The 20,309-nt window shown below is 61.3% G+C and overlaps 1 protein-coding gene across 2 annotated transcripts; it reads right to left on the bottom strand.

Annotated features, from left to right (window-relative positions):
- Positions 1-178: 178 nt before the first annotated feature.
- On the bottom strand, positions 179-19,772 carry SYTL1 (synaptotagmin like 1). 2 transcript variants are annotated; one of them, XM_030538770.1, is made up of 15 exons: positions 19,618-19,772; positions 13,022-13,481; positions 10,794-10,942; positions 10,043-10,148; positions 9,330-9,378; positions 7,862-7,907; positions 7,134-7,219; positions 5,295-5,414; positions 4,609-4,775; positions 3,444-3,546; positions 2,856-3,017; positions 2,469-2,547; positions 1,788-1,887; positions 1,189-1,394; positions 179-504 (listed from the first exon to the last, which is right to left on the bottom strand). In XM_030538770.1, the coding sequence occupies exons 2-15, from the start codon at positions 13,147-13,149 to the stop codon at positions 365-367; spliced, it is 1,641 nt and encodes a 546-aa protein (XP_030394630.1). In that variant the 5' UTR covers positions 13,150-13,481; positions 19,618-19,772; the 3' UTR covers positions 179-364. The 2 variants fall into 2 exon arrangements, with proteins under 2 accessions (XP_030394630.1, XP_030394631.1); XM_030538771.1 differs by lacking the exon at positions 19,618-19,772 and adding an exon at positions 16,283-16,480.
- Positions 19,773-20,309: the final 537 nt, after the last annotated feature.

The following is a 20,309-nucleotide window of genomic DNA, read 5'->3' as shown; positions in this document are numbered from 1 at the left end:
TCCTCCCACCCGGGGTGGTGATGGGGAAGGCTGGGGGCCCAGCAGCTGCTTGGAGCCCTGTCCCACCTCAGCTTAGGCTGGCATCCCTCTTCGTCTCCAAAGAGGCAGCACCCCCCCTCCCTTGGGCTGTCTGAATCCTGCTTCACATCAGCTAGGTGAGCACAGATCTCCCCCCGCGTGGCGGCTCGCCCAGGCCCGGGGGCCTGCAGCGGGGTTTATTTTCTGTACAGTCACACAAGGAAAGCCCTGGCAGCTCAGTTCCACTCTAGCCAATATGTCCAGGCCCAGCCGTGGGGCAGCTGGGCTCCCAGGCCCCTGAAGCAGGGGCTGGGCCAGGCGTTCAGAGCCAGCACTGGGCGAGGGCCTAAGTCCGGGGGGTGAGGTTCGTCCGCAGGGGCAGTAGCGCTTCTACCCACTGACGGGGCTCTGCTATCAGGCTCCCCCAGACCTGCCGCTCCTCCTCCGTGGAGTCCATCCACGCCACCGGGAGCCCGTAGCTGCTTCCTGCGTGATGACAAAGCGGCACTCTCAACGGCTGAGCCCCTGTGGGGGGGCGGGGGTCTCTCCCACACAGCCCCCCTCCAGCCGTCCCTGCCCTAGGGCACCAGGTCACAGCCTCCCCACATCCTCCCTGTATCAGCCCCCAGCCCCCTTCCATGGGTGAGGTACAGCCCTAAGCATTCACCCCGGCACCATGCCTGGCCTTGTGTGCCCACAGCGGCTGCCAGCAGAGGAATCAAGTCAAACAGGGAGCGTGTGCACAGCCTAGGCACATCGCCGAGGTGCTGGAAGTGCTGCGAGGGGGTTATGGAAGCAGCAGTGGCTGTCGCTCTGGGATAGCCTCAGGCGGAGGGGTGCCACTTGCCCCAGCAGTAACACATGCACCATGGGGCAGAGGCGCCTATGCCACTACAGCCTAACCTGCCCCTCCCCGGGCCCCCTGCAGCTGCCTCCCTCCCTGGCACGCAGGACCCACCGGTGCCTCCCTCCCCTGGCACGCAGGACCCACCAGTACCCCCCCCAGGTGCCTCCCTCCCCTGGCACGCAGGACCCACCAGGTGCCTCCCTCCCCTGGCATGCAGGACCCACCAGCCACCCCCCTCCTGGGCACGCAGAACCCACCAGCCCTGCAGGCGCTCCATGCCCAGGACTGTGCCTCGTGGCATCACCCGCTGGGTGCCCGCTCACCTGTGCCCAGGCTCAGCCGGATGCCACCCAGCTGCTGCTTGGAGAAGGTCTCGTGCTCCCAGAGGGTGAACTCGGCACAGGCCTCGCTCAGGTCCTTGGCCTGGAAGCCGTCGTACACCATGGTGTGGTTGAAGATGGGGCTCAGGCTCCGCTTCACCACACGTGTCTTCTGGCAGCTCGTCTTGCTGTCGTCGGGCAGGACGTAGCTGGGGGGTGGGGGAGGAAGCGCAGCCTGAGGGGGGAGCCCAGCGCACGGGGCCAGGACCGGGCAGGAGGGGGCTGCTGGGTTGCTCCCCTGCACAAGCACCCAGGGTGTGGGGTGCAGGAAGAATGCACCAGGGGCCTTGGAGTTGGTGGGAAGGTAGCAGCTCCGCTCTGGCCTGTGAACTACTGAGGCCAGGGGAGAAGGGGTGGGGGGAGGATCCATACTCCTGTCCCACAGTCTGCAGCAGGGAGCCTGGGCTCTGCCACCCTGAGCCCAACCGCAGCACAGCATGGCTACCGGGCACCCCATCCCGCCAGCCTGTCTCCCTCAGCTCCAGCCCTGCCCCTCATGCTGGGTCCAGAGCTGCTGCCTGCAGGCCCCCCCCCGCCCTTACCACTGAACGAAGGAGTCCACGGTGCCGCTCCGCACGGGAATGAGGCTCTGAGCTGCCTTCACCCAGATGTGCAGCTCCCCCGTGGGAGGGAGCCCAGCCCCTGGAAGAGAGGTGACGGCACAGTGAGGGAGGGAGCAAGGATGTGTGCAAAGGGAGGGGGGAAGCAGGGGCATGCCCCTTCCAATAACGGGGGACAGCACTCCTCTGGGGTCAGGGCAGGTACAGTGAACTCCCCCAGCGAGGGGGTTATGGGGGGAGAGCCAGCTACTCTGGCCCTGGGGCTGTGGGGAGAGAACCAGCTCCTCCATCCAGGGTGGGGGAAGGCAGCTCCCTGGCTGGGGCAGGAGGAGGGCAGATCCTTTGCAGGGTGGGTCACTGCCTCCTGTTGTGGGGTGGCACAGGAAGTGCCCCTCCAAAAGTGACCATATTTTTATTCCTGTGCATGCTCCTGGAGGGTGGGGGGCACCTGGGTGTTGTATCTGCCCTGCCCCAGGGCCAGTTGCTTTCCAGTCAGGGCCACTGCCTGCCTACCCGTGCAGAGCTGTGACTCCCCAGCACGCGGGGGTGAGCACAGCTCCCACACAGGGCTAGGCCCAGTAAATAGGAGCGAGGGCCCCAGTCGTCCCTGGGTTCTCAGCGCCCACCCATGAGCCCCTACAGCTGGGGCAGGCCCGGGCTCACCTTCAGTGCCCGCGGGGATAAACTTTATCGCAAAGAACAGCCTCCCCCTGCTGCTGAGAATGTCGGGCAAGACCCGCATCTGAGGGGGAAGGAGCAGACGCAAGGTTAGCAGGAGAGGCCTGGGCTGAGAGCTGCAAGACGCGGGACGGGACGACGTGCAACAGGGAAAGACACTGGGTGGTGCCAGTTCTCTGGTCCCGGGGGCGGGTGTGTGTCTTAATTAAAGCTCATCCAGCTTGGGCCCCAGCAAGGTTGCAGGGGGCTGGCAGCTGCTGGGTGCTCAGCAGGTCACAGGCGAATTCCTGGGCCTGAGCGAAGGCACCGGCCATGGCTGTGGGAGGGCAGTGGAGATAAAGGAGAAGCCGGTGCCTGCCGGCCGTCCCTCACCCTGGGCTGCAGGTTGAACCATGCTGGGCCCGTATTGCTCCAGTCCCAGGCACTGAGCTCGACCTCGACCTCCCCCATGAAGAGGTTTCGCCCCAGGGCGTCATGGTGCCAGACGGACAGGTTCAGGATCCGGCCCTGCAGCTCCGCCTGCTCGATCTTATACTGCAAAGCGATGGCAAGAGAGAAGATGCTGGGAACAGCGGGGCCTAGTGGGCAGTGCTCCGCTGCATCCCAGCCCTATGCAACCCACTGCCTCCCCAGGGCTGAGTGGATTTCCCTGGGGTGGTGGTGGGGAAATGTACCCCCACCCCTGCTTCCCAGGCCAGCGCTCAGCCCCATGCAGTCCATGGACGTGTCACTGCCCAAAAGGACCAAGCCTCCAACAGCTACAGGGCGCCAAACCCCGACCCCTTCCTAAGAGCAACCTCCCCCTTCCCCAGCCTCCCCGGAGCCCCAACTGCCCTCTACACTGTCCCCACCCCCAGCGTCCCTTAGCCAGAGAGCCAGCGTCACTAAGAACGGCGAGGCCAGCGGCTCCCGGCCAAGCCGCTCTGGTTTCCCCAGTCCCCACCCGCCTGCCCCGCGTACCTTGAGGGTCTCGTTGAAGATGGGGTTTAAGCTCCGCTTTTTGACAGCTGTTTTGCGCTTGCTGTGGTTGGATTTGTCCGGCAGGAGGTAGCTCTTGACATACCTGGGGGGGTAAGGTGGGGCAGATGCTGACCCAGGGCGGTGTGTGCCGGTTCCATCCCAGTGTAGCTCTGCCAGTTAGAGGCTGGCTCCTTGCCCCCAATACAGCTACCGTGGGGCAGCCCCTCATGTGGACACAGGTATAGGCATGTAACGGGTCCCTACAGCAGGGCTGCGTACCCCTCCTCTTGCCAGCTGCACTGCTCTGTGGAGTCGCTACACCGGTGTAACTGTGTCCAGACTAGGGCCTGGCCCACTCTCTCTGGCCCAGCACAGCAAGTGGGGTGCCTTGGCCTCTGCTGCTGGCTAGCAGCTGTCTGGGCCGATGGCTTGCTACAGGTCTCATTTCACCCAGCACTGACATGCAGCCACCTCTCGGCGGCAGCCAGGCAGCTGTTTAACAGCGCCTAGCGCATGCTGCTAGGCCAGGAGGCGGAGGGGAATCCCTGTGAACACCTGAAAGTGCAGGGGTGGGGGGTATGTTACCTCTTATTCCACAGGCAGCCCAGGGCCCGCTGCCCCCTCCCTGAGTCACTGGCCTGCCAGCACCTTGTCAGATCCCAGGGCTCCCGTAGCCTCAATGCCCCTAAGCCATGTGGGGCAGATGGGCGGAGCCCCACCCACAACTGGGCTGCTCAGGCCTCAAGCAGGCTGGGGAAGCACCAGAGTGAGGAGAGGGTTAAGGGCTCTGGGGGCAGGGTGGTCAGCTAGCCCAGATCGGTGCCTAGGGGGGCTGCAGGCAACAAAGAGGGACAAAGGCCCCAGGCCTGCAGGGGCAGCTGGGGCAGGAGTCCCGCTCCCGTGGGGAGATCACAGACTAAGGCCAGCTGGGTGGGCCCCAGCTGTGGCTCCTCTGTTGGGGGCATGGGGGGAGGTCCCCCAGGGGCAGGGCTGTCTAGACAGAGCACCCTGTTTGGCTGCCCAGAGCCATGGTGCAGTGGGGTGGGGGGGAGGGTGGAAAGCCCCTGTGACCGTGTTCTCAGTTTGGGCATTAGCAGGGCCATCTGAGCCCAGGAACATTGGGACAGGTGGGCCGAGCCCCCCCCTTCCCCACCACGGCACTCACGGGTCCGATCTCTGCTTCTTGGCCTCGGCCAGGTCCTGGCACTGGATGACCCGGATGTGCAGCTCCTTCCTCTTGGCCTCGTACTGCAGGGCGAACTGGATGCAGCCGCGCACCTCCACGTTCCCCACGTCGCTGTCGCTGTACAGGCTCATCATGCTGCTGCTCAGCTGCAGCCAGGGACGGGGGCGGGCGGTCAGAGCAGGAGGGGCAGAATGAGAGGGGCAGGGAGGCCTCCCCCCTGCGCCCACAGGCAGAGAAGGAGGAGGGCCCCCCCCACAGGCAGAGAAGGAGGAATGTGCATGGAGACAGGAGAGATGCAGAGGGGCACCCAAGCTGGGACTACGTTAACGGCCCCTTGAAACACCTGGCAAAATCCTGAATCACCTGATGGGGACGCTGCCTTAAAACTCCCCTGCCACAGAGCCCGAGGGGCCAAGAGCTGAGCCCACTCCTGACCCACCAGCTGCAGTGACCCTTGCATGGCCAAGGGACTATCAAAAGGCCCAGCAGAGGCCCTGGCATACACCTCAGTAGGCTTCAGAGTACACAATGGCCCAGTTCTCAGCCGTCCCGCTCCAACCAATGACTGGTCCACAACAGCTCTCCAGCCAACCCTCTTCCCCAGTTGCCAACAGCCTTCCACCCCAGCCTACCCCCCAGCCCTCGTCCTCACTCCTGGCCCATACCGTGGTCGAGCTGAGGCTGGATACAGAGGAGCTCATCAGTTTTTTCACGGGGTCCGCACTGTTGCTCTTTGGGGGTGACGCGGTGCCAGCTTCCTGACCGTTCTGAAAGGCCCCATTACTCTGGGGAACACAGAGCAAACCGGCCCCTAGTGAGACGTGAGCTGGACACGCCCCTCGCCCCCACCAGCCCCAACCCTCATGGGACCAGGGCCAAGACACAGCAATGGCCCAGCCAGTCCAGCCTCCCGATGCCCACGCTGCTCCGTGCTGGACATTTCAGCAGCCCAAGTGCATGCCAAGCAGGGGCCGACTGGGCGCACACAGCCCCAGGCAGCTGTATGACCCCTGTATCCCACCAGCTTCTCCCTAGTTTACCAAGAGGCCCATGGTGCGGGCTCGGCCGCAGGCTAAGCCCAGCGGGCTGGTCTGGTTAGTGCGCAGTGCTTGTAGGGGAACCGGTCTGAGAGATGGGGCACATGGGGGAGGTCGGATGGCCCCGCGGCTGAAGTGAAACTTGTCACCTGAGTGAGGGGGAGGTCTCCAGCGTAACTCACTCAACACCAAGAACAATGGACAGCCCTGACAACGGCCGGTGTTGGACTGTCTGGCCCAGGTGCTGGTGTCACAGAGACAAAAGAACCCCCCCAAAAACAGTGTCTGACTAGGGGACCCCGAGGGTAAGAGACAAGGGGCTGTAACTGACATGAGACGAAGAAGGAGCTATTCGATACTCAGGAAAGGTGGTTCCCAGCATCTAGGCCTCGCCGAGCACTGCATGGAAACACTTTATCGGCCACGCCAGGACCTGGCTATGAAGTCCAAGCTCTAACCCGTACGTTATGGTTTCCTTTTACCTGTAACCTTGTGCTTCTCAACCCCGAGCACTGCGTGCCGCTGACGCTCTCAGAAACATCAGACACGGGCGCCAACTCCGTGGTGCTCCGGGGCTGGAGCACCCACGGGGAAAAATTGGTGGGTGCTTAGCACCCACCGGCAGCTCCCTGCCCCATCCCCCTGCCCCAGCTCACCTCCACCTCCTCCCCTGAGCATGCGGCCAGGTCCTGCTTCTCCCCCCACCCTCACATTGCTTGCCGCCGCTAAACAGCTGATTCGCGTGGCAAACCTGGGAGCAAGTGGGGAGGAGGGGGAACGCAGCATGCTTGGGGGAGGAGACAGGTCAAGGGCAGGGATTTGAGGAGGGGACCTATAGGGGCAGTGAGGGGTGAGGCCGAGACACGAGCACCCACCGGCACCCAATGGGGCAGGGAGGGAGCAGAGTCGGGGCGGGGGCACGAGCACCCACCAGTGCCAACAAAAGTTGGAGCCTGTGGCTCTAGACATGGCTAAATGCCTTGTGTGAAGGAGAGCGCGGAATGAAGTGAAATCTGTGAACTGGGGTGCATGAATTCCCCGGATCGGGGTACACCATGGCTGTGCAGAAGACAAGGGGCAGGGGGGATAAATTGCCAGCCTGCACAGCACAGGGCGAGCCCAGAGTGGAGCACCAGTGGGCACAGCCAGGGCTCCCTCTGGCTATAAGCAGCTGGTGGAGATACACCTCCGACATCTCAGGTAGCCCTGAAAAGTGTCACACACACCCCTGCACAGGGACTGATGCAGCATCCCGCCCCCAAGTACGGTAGTTGTAGGACACCTGGATTTTTTCACTGCTGCAGTTATGTGATGGGGAGAATATTGCGAGGGGACCCCAGCCATGAGGGACCCAGCCAGTAAGTGACGCGGGTGGGGGTGGGGAGCAGGGATTGGGCGTAAGGACTTATTTACTGGGCTTTGTCTAGAACATAAAAGGCCCAGGGCCAGCCCTAAGCACCTTCCTACCTGTCCTGTGACCAGGCTGTCTGGGGATGGAGCAGTATCCGCCTCTTCTTCCTCTGCGTTCAGCGGGTAGAACGGGTTGGTGGTCTCTGCGGTAACAAAGAGGAAGCATTTGGGCTGGTCTGTGGGACACGAGGTCAGAATACCCCAGGGCACGCAGCCTGGGGCTGGCATAACCCGGGGCACGCGGCCCAAATGGGGGGTGGGGGCACCAGGCCGGGATACCCCGGGGCACGCAGCCCGTATGTTGGGGGGGGGAGCAGGCCAAGATACCCCAGGGCACGCAGCCCACATGGGGGGGTGGGGGCACCAGGCTGGGATACCCTGGGGCACGCAGCCTGCACATGGAGCCGGGGGGAGGGAGCTGGGCCAGGATACTCTGGGGCATGCAGCCTGCACGTGGGAGGGGAGCTGGGCCAGGATACCCCGAGGCACACAGCCCGCACATGGGGGGGCGGGGCACGAGGTCGGGATATCCTGGGGCACGCAGCCTGCATGTGAGGTTTCCTTCCAGAGACTCAGACCCCAATGCTGGGCTTAGAATGGTGAAGTCAGCGAGAGGAACAGACGTGTGAGTGGGGTTGGCGGGGGGCGATGGGATCCAGAAGAGGGGCCGAGCCCTAGTTAAGCAGGTACAGGGTCCTCTGACCTTCTCCCCACTGTCCACACTGCATGGGGACCCTACAGCATCCATTTCCATATCCAGTCACACACGCCACAGGGACATTTACCTGCCTTGTCCTTGGGCTCCTGCTTGCTAGCCTGGCTTGTGTTCTCCTACAGAGACAAGAGAGCTGGTAAAGAGACAGGCCAACTCCCCTTGTACAGGCTTTTTGGGGAAATACATTCTAACTGGGCTGATCTGCATATGCAAATCACACTCATTATTATCCGAGATCTTCAGACTATGATGTTACAGAACTAGGAAATTCACTAAGTAACAATGACAGTAGCAAAAAAGCAACCAACACACACACACATACACGGCACTTTCAATATAATCTGTATATTTAAAACTGCTGCTTTGTAAATTGAAATCTGCAGGCTGAGGAAGGTTTGTTCTAGAGGTGGAGTTTACACTCTTCAAAGCAGCGATCCCCAAACTTTTCACGGTCGTGCCCCACCCCTCCTTATCCTTGTCCACATACACACACATCCGAGAGCCAGGGCCAGGAGTGGGGCCATAGTTTGTGGGGAGGGGGCACGGACAGGGGTAAGGGGGCTGAGGCTGAGGCCGCAGATGAGGTTGGGTCTGGGGCCAGGAACAGAGCCGTGGCCCAGCCAGGGTCTGGGGCCCAGGCTGGGGGCAGGGCCTGGAGTGTGGTTTGGTAGCGCTACATCCCCACTCCCCTTGGGGGTTGGCCTGGGCCCCCCAACGCACCCTCACACATTCCTCCACACCCCTCAGTTTGGGGACCGCTGCTTTAAAGGATGTTAGTTGGAATTTTAGTGCTATTCCAAATGTTGCGAGTTTCATCACAGTAAATACACTGAACCATTGCACTGGCCACAGAGGGACCCAACCTGGGGTCCCCAGACCCTGGGAAAGCTCCTATCTGGATCCGCATCTGAGCCCACCTCTACTATTAACCCTTTGGGGTCACCCCGACTGGAAGAATTAATGGTGCGTCCTGGGACTGAGGTCTAGCTGATGAACTACGAAGACCACTGGAATGCCTACACTGGATCAGCTCAATGTCTTTCCCCACTCACTGCCTTTGGGGGCAGTGGGAGAGGAACCAAGGAAATCCAACTCCAGCGGGTTGGACGCCTGTAGCCATTTCTGAGCCTGCTTGTCCGGTTCAGTGTGCAGCTTCGTATGTTACTTCCTCGCCGCCAGGCACGCAGGCAGCCCGGCTTCTGCATTTCCCAGCCTCTTGTGACTATAACCAGGCAGCCCCAATGTCAGCACTTAGGCATTTAACACAGACCGAAGGCCCAGACGCGGCCCCGGGCAGCCACCCTGCTGGCGAGCGCCTATTGGACAAGGTCGGGTCTGAACCAGGATAGGGGCAGGAATTCCTGAGAGGACGCCTCTAACTCGTCCATGTCACCAGACCCATAAGAACAGCCCTACTGGGTCAGACCAAAGGTCCATCTAGCCCAGTGTCCTGTCTTCCGACAGTGGCCAATGCCAGGTGCCCCAGAGGGAATGAACAGGGAGTCATCAAGTGACCCATCCCCTGTCGCCCAACTGACCTGAGTGTCTATGGGCTGGGGCAGCTGATGAGCAGCCTCTCCGGGAAGCCTGCGAGAGGAGAAAACGATTAGCCTTTCTGGACAAGTCTCCAGGCTATGAAGAAGTCTGGCTTCCTGCCCCAAGGAGCATGTGCACCACCCTGCTCTTCATAGACCCTTCTTCCAAAGGGGGGGCCCCTCTGGCTGGGGCTGTCCGTCTATCTCTCCCCGCCCCCATTAGCTAGCTTCCCTCGCATTTATCTCCCCCTCCGTTTCGGCTTCTTTCCCACATCAGCCCAGCTACCGGCCCCATCCATTTCTCCCTGTCCCATCCCCCATGGAAGGAAAGAGCCAGCTTTACAGCCAGGGAGGATGCAAGCAGCAGCAGGCCCCCCCTTAACCCTGCTCCCAGCCGGCCAGTGGAGATTCTCCTTCACCCACAAAACCCTCCCTACGTCCCACTAATCAGCCCCTTCCACACGCCTCTTCCCGGAGCCTGAGTCACCGCCTGCAGCCGTTCCTGCTCGCTGCTCTCATCACGCGCACAGCTAAAGGGCGTGTGGCACCAGGAAACTGACACTCACAAATGCACTCTCCTTCCCTTCGCACGACTGGAAAGAGGCATGCACACGCACACGCACACACCCACCCACAAGCACGCACCGCCCCCCCCCCCGCCCCCACGCACAGCTCTTCCTTTCCACTTTGGGCCTCTAAGCCAAAAAGCTTCTCACCTGCCCTCACCATCCAGCACCTCAAACGTGGCCTCCTCCTCGAATGCTGGCTCGCTGATCACCTCCAGGTTCCCCACGCTGGCACTGTGCTTTGGATCCCGCTCACCTGCTCACAGGGACCATGGAAATCTAAACGGACTGAAGCAACCTCTCCCGCTCCCTGACCTGTCCCGGCATCGGCTTTCCCGCTGAAATCGGGGCGTCTAGGGCACGACGCCCCCATGGGACAAAGCTGGGTCCTACGCCAGCCCCTCCGCAAGCTGCAGCCACTAGATGGTGACAGCGCCACACTACAGCAGGCGGGCACCCACCAGGATGCAGCTGTGAGTCAGGACACACATCAGGGCGACTGACCCTGGGATTTCGGGCCGGGCAACTCACCATAGGTCAGATGCAGAAGCCTTTCTTTGATCTGGGAGGGCAGGGCCTCCCCCCTTTTTCAGAATTGCAGCAAGGCAGCGCAACACGTGATGGGATTGCAGATGTCCCAACTTTATAGGGACAGTCCTGATTTTGGGGTCTTTTTCTTTTATAGGCTCCTATTACCCTCCACCCCCATCCTGATTTTTCACACTTGCTGTCTGGTCACCCTAGACTGCAGCAAGGCTCCCTGAGGATTTGTCCAGCATGCACCAGCTTAGGCAGCGTTTAGTGCTGGGTCCCTCTCCTCCATCGGTCACCCAGTAGCAATGCCCCTGAGATCCCAGCTAGGTCATCGGTCCCAGAAGCCAGACCCTGTCCCAGCTCTTACCTTTGGGTTTCTTCTTCCTGCGGATGGAGGCCCGGACGAGATCAGAACCAAAGTGATTGTGCCGGTGCCGCTTGGAGCGGACATCGCAGAACCAGTCCCCGGTCAGGATCTTCAGCTGGTTGGGATCAGAAACGGACTCGCGCAATTTGCTGGGGGCGAGGAGAGGGGGAATGTTGGAGCCACTTCCAGACCATCACAGCACCAGGGAGGAATGAGCAACAACAGTCCACTGCTGGTGTCCCGTCCACTTCAGATCAACAGCTGGGCTTCCATTTCCCTCCCTTTTGTCTGTTCTACCCACCCGTTGGCCAGGAGACATGCTCAGTCTCAGCGAGGGCTGAACCCCTCTACAAACACAGGAGCTGCCCACGGCTCTTTCCCAGTGTCCAACCTGGCCATGCCCCGTAGGTGAATGGAGCAAACTTCCACAGGGGATCAGGCAACAGAGTCTGAGCAGCTTTAAGAAACACGGCAAAGGAAAACTTTCTGCTTTGCAAAAGCCTTTCCAAGGTAAGAATGACGCCCAGCACTGGCACCCGCTTCTAAACCCTGTACCCCAAAGCTTATCCCCTGCACCCCACTGCTGTCACCCCTGTGCCCCAAACCCCAATGCTGATCCCCTGTATCCCAGTGCTGATCCCCCTGTACACCTCCACCTGCACCCCAATGCTGACCCCCTCTCTGATCTAAACCCTGACACTGACACCCCCGCAGCCCAAAGCTGATCCCCCTGCACCCCAGTGCTGGCACCTCCTGTACCCCAAATCCCAATGCTGATCTCCTGCACCCCAACACAGATCCTCTGTACCCCAACACAGATCTTCCAACACCCAAACACTGATCCCCTCTCTGTCCTAAACCCTGATACTGACACCCCCTCCAGCTCAAAGCTAATCCCCCTATACTCCAATGTTTATCCCCCTGTACCCCAAACCCCAATGCTGATCTCTCTGTACTCCAACACTGGCAACCCCTGGGGCCCAAACACCAATGCAGATCCCCTGCACCCCAGTGCTGATGCCCCTGTACCCCAAACACCAATGCTGACCCTCCATGACACTTGTTGCTCTGCACCCCATGGCTGACACCCCCCTGCACCCCAAAACCCTACCACCAAACAGCAAAACAAAACCCTCCCAGAAAATTAATCTTAAAAAAACAAACTAACAATCCTCCCGCAAGCGGAATTTTTACCCTCTAGAGAGAGGAGAGCCAGAGTCGCCATGAAATCCACTAGGGACTTCTATGCCATTGATTTTACGTGCTCAGACACGAAGGTGATGGGCAGCAGGATAAAACCTCAAGATAGCCAAATCCTGTCTACACTAGGGCTGCGTCCATCGACGGGAACAAGGTGTCTTTTGAAAGACGTGTTCCCTGAGCCCAGCGTGGATCAGACAGTTGCAGTTTCAGCGGGTGTTTGCTGGTCCAGGTGAATCCTAAAAATGAACCTTTGAGCCTCACGAGGAAGCAGCCAAGGTGCCAAGTGGAGGGGCCGAGAAGATGCTAGTGAACATGCTGTGATAAATGGCTCCTTCTCCCAGCGAGGAAACCGGCACAGCTGCCCTTCCTCACTGCAGAGAGAGGTGGGTCCTTACAGCCACTGCGCCAGCTCAGTGCAAAATCTGAGCGGCACCGGGGTCTGTAGATTTGACCTCCATGGAGCTATCTGAGGTTAATCCCAGGTGGGGGTCCAGCATTGCCCTTGACTTGGGAGGCAGTATTGCCTAATGGATAGAGCACCAGACTGGATTTAGCAGACCCGGGTGCTATTCCAGGATCCGCTGCTGGGTGGCCGTGGGCAAGTCACGGCCCCTTTCTGTGCCTCGGTTTCCCCATCTCTACAAAGGGGGATAACGATGCTGATGTCCTTTGTAAATGGCTTTCAGCTCTGCTGCTGACAGCGCCAGGTATTATTATTTGAAGGTAAAGACCCCTGGTGCGTTGGGGCCCCGGGGACACAAGCAGGCTTATGTCTCTGTACAAACCCATCTTTCCGCCGTGAGGACCTAGCGCTAACACACCCGGCTCAACGGCTGGGTGGCTGCTCAGCTTCCCGCTGGCTTGGCTCGAGCTTAGGTCAACTGGGGACCAGTTTAAGCTACAAAAAAATAAGCTGCTCAAAGCAGAATGAAAGCCTCCCAGTGGGGGCCTGCCACAGCTGAACTAACCCACTGCAGTTGCATGCACAGACCAGGCATGCACCCAGCAACATCTCCTGGGCTCACCTGATGCGTCCCTCCTCCAGCACCCTGAGCCGCGAGTCCCTGCTCAGCACCTCCACGATTGCCTCCTGCTCTTCCTCCGTCAAGAAGCTCAGGTCCAGCAGCGCGTCTGCGTCTATGTCCTGGGCCATGGTGAGGCCGGCTGTGCCCAGGAAGCAGACTGGTACTGCCCAGGGCAGGGCAGGGCAGTGCTTCTCCGGCGGCAGGGCTCTCTTCCTGACACAGTGAGTCCAGGAACGAGCCCTGAGGTCCCTCTGTCCCAGGTGCCTTCACCCCGTCACTGCCCGCCACAGAACCAGGGCGATGACGGGCAGCTGTCCACTAGAGCCATTCTGCCACTCTGCCAGGGCCCAAAGGTAGCACGGGGCGCCCAGCGCAGGGGCGGGAAAGCAGGCAGCAGCCCTCAGCTCCGGTCCGACCCGCTGCGTGGGCCCGCCAGCAGGTCACGCTCCATCTCGACTGCCTGCAGAGACAAGCCAGAGGAGCTGAGGACAAGCCCAGAACCCCTCTTGATGCAGGAGCGTGCGGGGAATGAAAGGGCCTGGGGCCCGGGCTCGGCTTCTGAGGGTCCCTGGGGGCAGAAGCAGGCAAACCCAGCTGTCAGACACGCTCAGTCTGCTCCCATGCACTCGTGGCTGGGGTGTGCATACTAACTCCCACAGCCACCTAACACCATCCTCCTTTCGCTGGGCCGGAGCTGCAGGGTGTGGCTGCGGCCTGCAGCTCAGGCACAGACCCTGGTGTCCCTGCCCCCAGCCACTGCTCAACTGCAGCTTCTCCCTGGCCCCCGCCCCAGCACACAGCCCCCATCTCCTGTCCACTAAATGAGTCTCCAGGACCCACCGCTGGCGACAGGTCAATAACAACACAGCAGCCCTTGATGGTCTCGTGGCAGCATGCCAGGCTATGCCAATCAGTACCCCGCAGAACTTCCCGCTAGCTGGGAAAGCGAGGCACAAGGTGCCCAGGCAGCGCCAGCGCTGCAGTTAGGGTGACCAGATGGCCCAGTTTCATAGAGACAGTCCTGATTTTTGGGTCTTTTTCTTATATAGGCTCCTATTACCCCCCATCCCCCTGTCCCGATTTTTCACACTTGCTGTCTGGTCCCCCTAGCTGGGCTCAGCCCACAGACGTTGGGGACTCCCCTCGCAAGGGCTTGCCGGGCACGGTGTAGTCAGTCGAAGCCAGGTACGCCCTGGCCTTTGCCAGGCTGATCCTGCACATGCAGGGCACTTCCAGCCTGGCCTCTGACCCCCTACAGGCAGATGACCCCCTCCAGGGGATGAAAGAGCCTCTGTTAGCTTCTTTACCGTCACCGCCAGGGCAGATCTCACAGAAGCAAACAGAGTCCTTCCTGCCTGATGCAATGCCTCCCCCGCCTCCACCCCACCCACCCACCCACACAGGGCTTGCTTCAGCAAACCGGCAACTTCAACTGCCTGCAGCAAACGCCCCAGTGAGACATCCGGGATTGGTGTAACCGTCCAGCTCCTCTGGCGTCCAGCCGGAGGCAACGGGGCAGGTGAACTGGCCACAAGGCGGAAAGCGCCACCATTCCAGCCCCTGCCTCTTCCAGCAGGAGGTGCTGTCGGGAATGGGATTGAGGGGCTGGCTCCCAGCTATTTCGGGAGTCTGGCAAAGCAGACTAGGACAAGGGTAGCCACAAAGTCAGATCTGAAGGGAGGAATAATAAAAAACATTTGGAATTTCTCCGCCCCCTTCCAGGCTAAGATCTCAATGCACCACAGCATCGGTTGGCAGAACCTCACCGGTGGTGGGTCTTATTGCAGAGGGGGAAAACTGAGGCACAGAATGGGGCAACAGTTTGCCCCAGAGCAGCAGTGGCAGAGCCAAGAACAGAACCTAGATCTCCTGGGTCACTCACTGGGTCCCCGCAGTGCTGGTCTCATACAGCTCTCTCCGGACATTTGCAATACAGAGGATTCAACATGGCACTGACGCACACTGGGTGGGCTTCAGGCCTGGAGGAAGGGGCTGCAACTCCCACCCTTGTCAGTAGGAGTCGCCCCAGCTTGTCCATTGGTTTTTATGTGGCCCAAACAGTAAAACCAAGAATCAGCCCAAGCTGGGCACCTAAGAGTGGCATCCTGGAGCCCTGGCCAGCCACATAGGTGAGAGACCCGAGCTCCTGGATCCCCACTAAATCCAAAAGCCAGACGCCGCAAAGGAACCCCCGTCCCTGCCTCTAGGCCAGCTGACTCACCAGCCAGGAGCCAGTCCCCCTCGCAGCCAGCTGACAGTGTTTGCCCAGGGTGTTTGCTCAGAGCCAGCTCTGCCCATGTCAGGGCTGCACCCTGTGGGGTGATGGCCCAGAGAGTGCCAGTCATCCCCAGGTTTTTCCAGGGGGGTAGCAGGAAGGGGAACCTTTCCTGGAGCATTAAAGTGTCTCGCTGTATCTTTAAGGGCTGGTACATTCCCCGGTTGCAATGCAGCGCAGCGGCATTACACCAGGGAGAGAGACTTTTCAAGGGCGCACGATAGGGCTGGGGCTTCCCCCTTGGGGGGCCAGAGGGGCATTCAGTGCCCATGGCCCTCTGCCAAGACCACCCACATAGGAGCTAGTCAGTGCAATGGTGGTTTCTGGGATGTGGCCAACTAGCCAGCAGGGACTGACTGAGACCCCCTCCAAACTCATCTGACACACAGCACCAAGAGCCAAGCCCTTACTCTGGTCTAGCAGGCAGAGAGACGCTGGGCTGCAGATGTGCTTGGCTCTTGGCACACAGCCTGCGAGCGGCACAGACCTGTCCCCGCAATTTGCATTGAGAAAGAGCCTGACATGACAGGACAGAGGACGGTTGCAACAGAAGCAGCCTGTGGGGGAGAAGGGGCATCGCCCAGTGTGCTGGGTGCCATGGAGCGGAGCGATGAGGAAACGAGATTGCACATCACACTGGGGCAGGACAAGGGCTGCAAGAGAACCAGGCTCCGAGTTTGCCCTTGCCAGTGGCCTGTCCTCTGCTCACCCCACGTGGCCTAGTGAACTGAGCATGGAGCTAGGAGCCAGACACCCCTGGGTTCTTTGCCCAGCTCCATCCCCCACTTGCTGCGTGACCCTTCCCCTCTCTGGGCCCACGGGGATCGCCCTGAGGGTGGATTAGCTGTGCTGGGAGCAGCTTGGCGCTGCAGCCCCCAGAGAAAACCAGCTAATCGAGAGGCACAGAGAATAGCCCCTGGCAGCGAGTGGGGCAGAGGTAAGCAGGGCTTAGGGGAGCCGGCCCGGGGGCCAATCAGAGGGCTCACTTGCTTCGAGGACTCCAGCTGGCTGATGAGATGCTGCCCAGAGCTGCCAATCAGCGCCCCTGGTGCCTAGGGTTGGGGGCAGCGAGCCCCAGCTGGCTGCACTGGCACAGGCAGTGTAAGGCTGGAAGCCAGAGTGGAGGGGGAGGCCCGTTGTGGGCAGGCAGCGTGAGGCCCATGGCAGGCTGGCAATGCCCACACTGGGCGGTTGCACTAGTCAGACTGGGCTCTGTGCCATCCCCAGTCCCGAGCAGGCCAGGATTTAACAAGCCAGCCAGCTGGGGGAGGGAGATTGGGACCAATGCAGCACCCCTCCCAGAAGGAAAACATTTGCAGAGTCAAAGGAGCAACTTCTGTCATGCAGAGCGCGCCAGGGACGGGTGGCCAGTGGCACCGCCAGGACACTGAAATGCGCCAGTGCCAGTGCCACAGCGAGTCCCCGACAACTTCCTCTGGGCAAGGGCTGCTCCCCCTCCTCTAGCCTACGGGGGCTGGGCACTGAGCCCATAGCTGGGGAGGAGCAGGGCTGGAATCCAGTCCAGACCAGGAATCCAGTGCGGGATTTGCCTTCCACTGTCCCGGGAGAGCAGCATAGGGCCCAGTGCCAGGCAGGGAGGTGCAGCCTGGGTTGGTTCACCTGGAGGGGGCAGGACTGGGGAGCTGGCATTTCCCCCAGGAGCTGTGTGTGGCCCACACGGGGGTGGGGAGCAGGGACCGCTGGGCAGCCCCAGCGATGCCAGTGGGTTCATGCAGCCCATGGCCAGCGCTCTCCCTGCCCCCATGTGCCCCACACTACTTGGGGAGTGGGGGTGGACAAGGAAAGCAGGAAGCCAGCAGCAGGTCCCAGCCTGCCACCCCCACCCCCTGCAGGCCCAGGCTGGATGGCACCGGGAAGCGGGCATGCCAGCTCCACCATCCCTCCAGTGGTGGGGCAGGGGAGAGGCCCAACACCCCCTCCAGCCCCGCTGCCAGGCCGGGGGTCCCCCATGGCCAGACCTGAGGCCTCCCTCTCAGAGGGTCATGTCCCCCCAGCGAGACCTAGCTTTGATTCCCCTGCCATGCGGCCCTGCCCTCCAGGGCTAGCTAGGAGCTGCCCCTCGGGAGTCCCTGCCAGCCCTGAGGGGGCCAGGGGTTATTTCTGCCTTGCTCTCACCAAAGCCTCAGCTTTGAAGCAGCAGAGTTTGGAGACCTCAAGCCATAATCTGTCGCTGCCCCGTCTCCGAACACGCGTAGGGGCCTCGTGCCCGTGCTGTCCCCGGGAGGGCTGGGGCTCTGGGCTCCATGGGCTTCCCCCAGTGGGGAGTCTTCCCTCAGCTCTACACAAGTCCCCCCCACCCCGGGCCTCGGGGCTAGGCTGATCCCCCGGGGAATGGTCCATGGAGCCCCCGACAGAACAGGGGCCCGTCAGCCCCTCGACACACACAGGCCCTGCTCACAGCACGCAGCCCCTGGCCTCCCCTCGCACACCCCATAGCCCCAGACGCACAAGCACTGACTGCCCATCCCCTTCCGCTACCCCTCGCCCCGCCTCTCCTTCCCGCCGGCGGATGCCCCGGGCCTGAAGGATTCTGGGTTATGTGGTGCCCCAGGGAGCTGCTGCCCCACTGGTGCTGAGACAGAAGTCAGGGGAGAGGGTGGGTCCCCTCTGCATAAGGATCCTGGCACGTCAGACGTGTTGGGATAGGTGAACGCAAAGGCGACTGCAGAGGAGAAGAGTGGCTGACTCCTGGCCCAGCCCACTGCTGGACATGATGCCCACGGGGATGGCTCAGCCTGGCCCAGACAGAGAAGTTGGGGTCTCTGGGAAGAGACTGAATGAACCAAGGCCTTGCCTGCACTCTCTGGCTCTCCGGGATTTCATGGCACATATCAAGAGGATGGGGAGGCATGGGCCAGCGTGCTTGGCTGAGCCCTGCTCCCCCACCCCAGAGGTGGCTGCATTTCAGCAGTGAATGAAGCAGTTGGGGCCAGAGTTGGGGAGGCCCAGGGCACCAGGAGCACCTTCTGGAGGAGGTTCCCGCTGTCCTGTTAATTCTACACTGCTCTCTGCCTCCGTGGGCTGCAAGCCGGGCTCCACCACAGGCAGCATCCTGTTTACTGCCTGCAGCAAACGAAGCCCACGCGTCTCTCCTGCAGACAGGCCGCCCACCGCACAAGGAATCAAAATAGAGGCTGAGGTCTGAGCGTCCCTCTAGAGATGCGCTGGCTGCGGTTCTGCTGCCATGCCCAGCTGGGACACCGGTGGGCGGCACACACACACACAGTGGGTCTGGGGGTGGGGGAAGCCAGCCCTGTGTGTTTATGAAAGCCACTCCGTCTAGTGCCCCAGATAAAACCGGCTGAACAAGGGAGCGCCGGCTCTCCAGCAGCACACACGGACACCCTGGCCCTCGGCCCCTTCGCCATGCACAGACACCCTAGGCAAACCCACGCATGCCCCCCTCCAGCGCCATGCAAACCCGCTCCCATCCCTCCCGAGCGCTGCACCACGAGCTGAAACACAAACCGCACCCACAGCGTTTCCCAGGCTCGAACCACTCTGGGCCCTACACCAGGGTCTGTCCGTGCACCAGCACTGCAATGCAGCCACCTCTGGGGTGAAACGCGGCAGCTGTTTCACAGCACATACCACCACTAGGTGCACAGAGATAGGCACATCCCAGCTTTCCATCCAGTTCTCTGGGTCTTTGTTTTCCACCCTGAGCACTCGCCATAGCAGGAGTGGGACCATGGTTTCTGATCCCAGCCAGCGGACAGCATCAACAGATGGCAGCTACGCCGACTCCCACACAAATCCAGTCCCCCCAGAAGTGGAGCCTTTGGGCCCAGTAAGCTGAGCACTCCCAACCCCCAGTGACTATGGATCCACACACACTCCCCCCCCCAGCTATACCCCAGCCCCTTCACCTGAGCGTCACATTTCCTGCTGATGAGACCAGGGGCTGGGGCTCCCCGGCCGTGGCACGGCCAGTGCTCCAGGCAGGAAGGAGGAGATGGGGTGGGAACCCTTGCCATGTTGCAGAGCAGCGGGGCCACCCATGGAGCCAGCTCCCCTGTACACACACACCACAGATTTGCCAAGAGACCAGCCAGGCATTCGTGTCTGAACAGGACCCAGGAGAGGAACCAGCTGGCACCGGGAGGTCAGCTCAAAGCACTGCCTCCCCAGCCTGACCAGCCACCCCACAGGGACCAGGGGCTCCCCCTCTGCAGGGAAGGGGGGAGGTACAAGGCCTGCAGGGGTGGCTGCATCGTACCCCTGGAGGATCAGGCTCCTTATGCCACCCCAAACCCCTCCAAGCTTGGCCATGGGTGGAGAGCACAGGAGGCAGAGGTACCTGTCCAGGTGGGCGCCTACGCTGGCCAGGTGAGCGAGGTCCTTGCAGGCACCTCTCCAGGGGCCCTGAGCCTCCTGTGGAGGAGCAGAGCAGAAGTTTGCGCTCTTCCGTCACCCCCACCCCTGCTGTGTTTGCAAAGCTACTCAGCAGCAGCCTCAGCAGGAGACCTAAGGCTGAGTCAACCGCAGAGGGGAGGGAACACCTACCCACAGAACGAGAGGAAACTAGGGCCTGGAGCGAGAACCGCCCCGGACTGGACTGGGGACACGGGGGTGGCACAGCCTAAGAGCCCAGCCGTGCACCCGGCGGAGTCTCTGCGACCCAGAGAGACCAGGTTGAACCAGGAGCTCATCAGAGCAGGGTCATGGCTGCCTCTGCACAGCAGCCAGCACAAGGAGGCCTGATCCTGACGGGGGGCCCTGGGTACCAGCACCATACAGAGACCCCACCCCATCCCTTCCCTTCTGAATCGCTGCCCACGTTCCCCTCCAGGCCAGGCCCATGGGGGCGCACCCAATAGCTGGCTGGGCCTGAAGCCAGGGGCACTAACCCAGCAGCCCCAGGGCTGGCGGGGATAAATCGAGCTGAGCCTGCATCCTCGCTGCTCTGCTGCCCCCGGACAGGGCACAGCAGACCACTCCCGCAGGGAGGCCTTTGCCATCCCGGTGTGTGTGTGTGTGTGGGGGGGGTAT

Source organism: Gopherus evgoodei, chromosome 20 (genome assembly GCF_007399415.2).
Source record: "Gopherus evgoodei ecotype Sinaloan lineage chromosome 20, rGopEvg1_v1.p, whole genome shotgun sequence".
In the NCBI taxonomy this organism is placed as follows: Eukaryota; Metazoa; Chordata; order Testudines; family Testudinidae; genus Gopherus; species Gopherus evgoodei.
The sequence above is the reverse complement of the archived record's forward strand: the minus strand, read 5'-3'. Positions and strand labels throughout refer to the sequence as shown.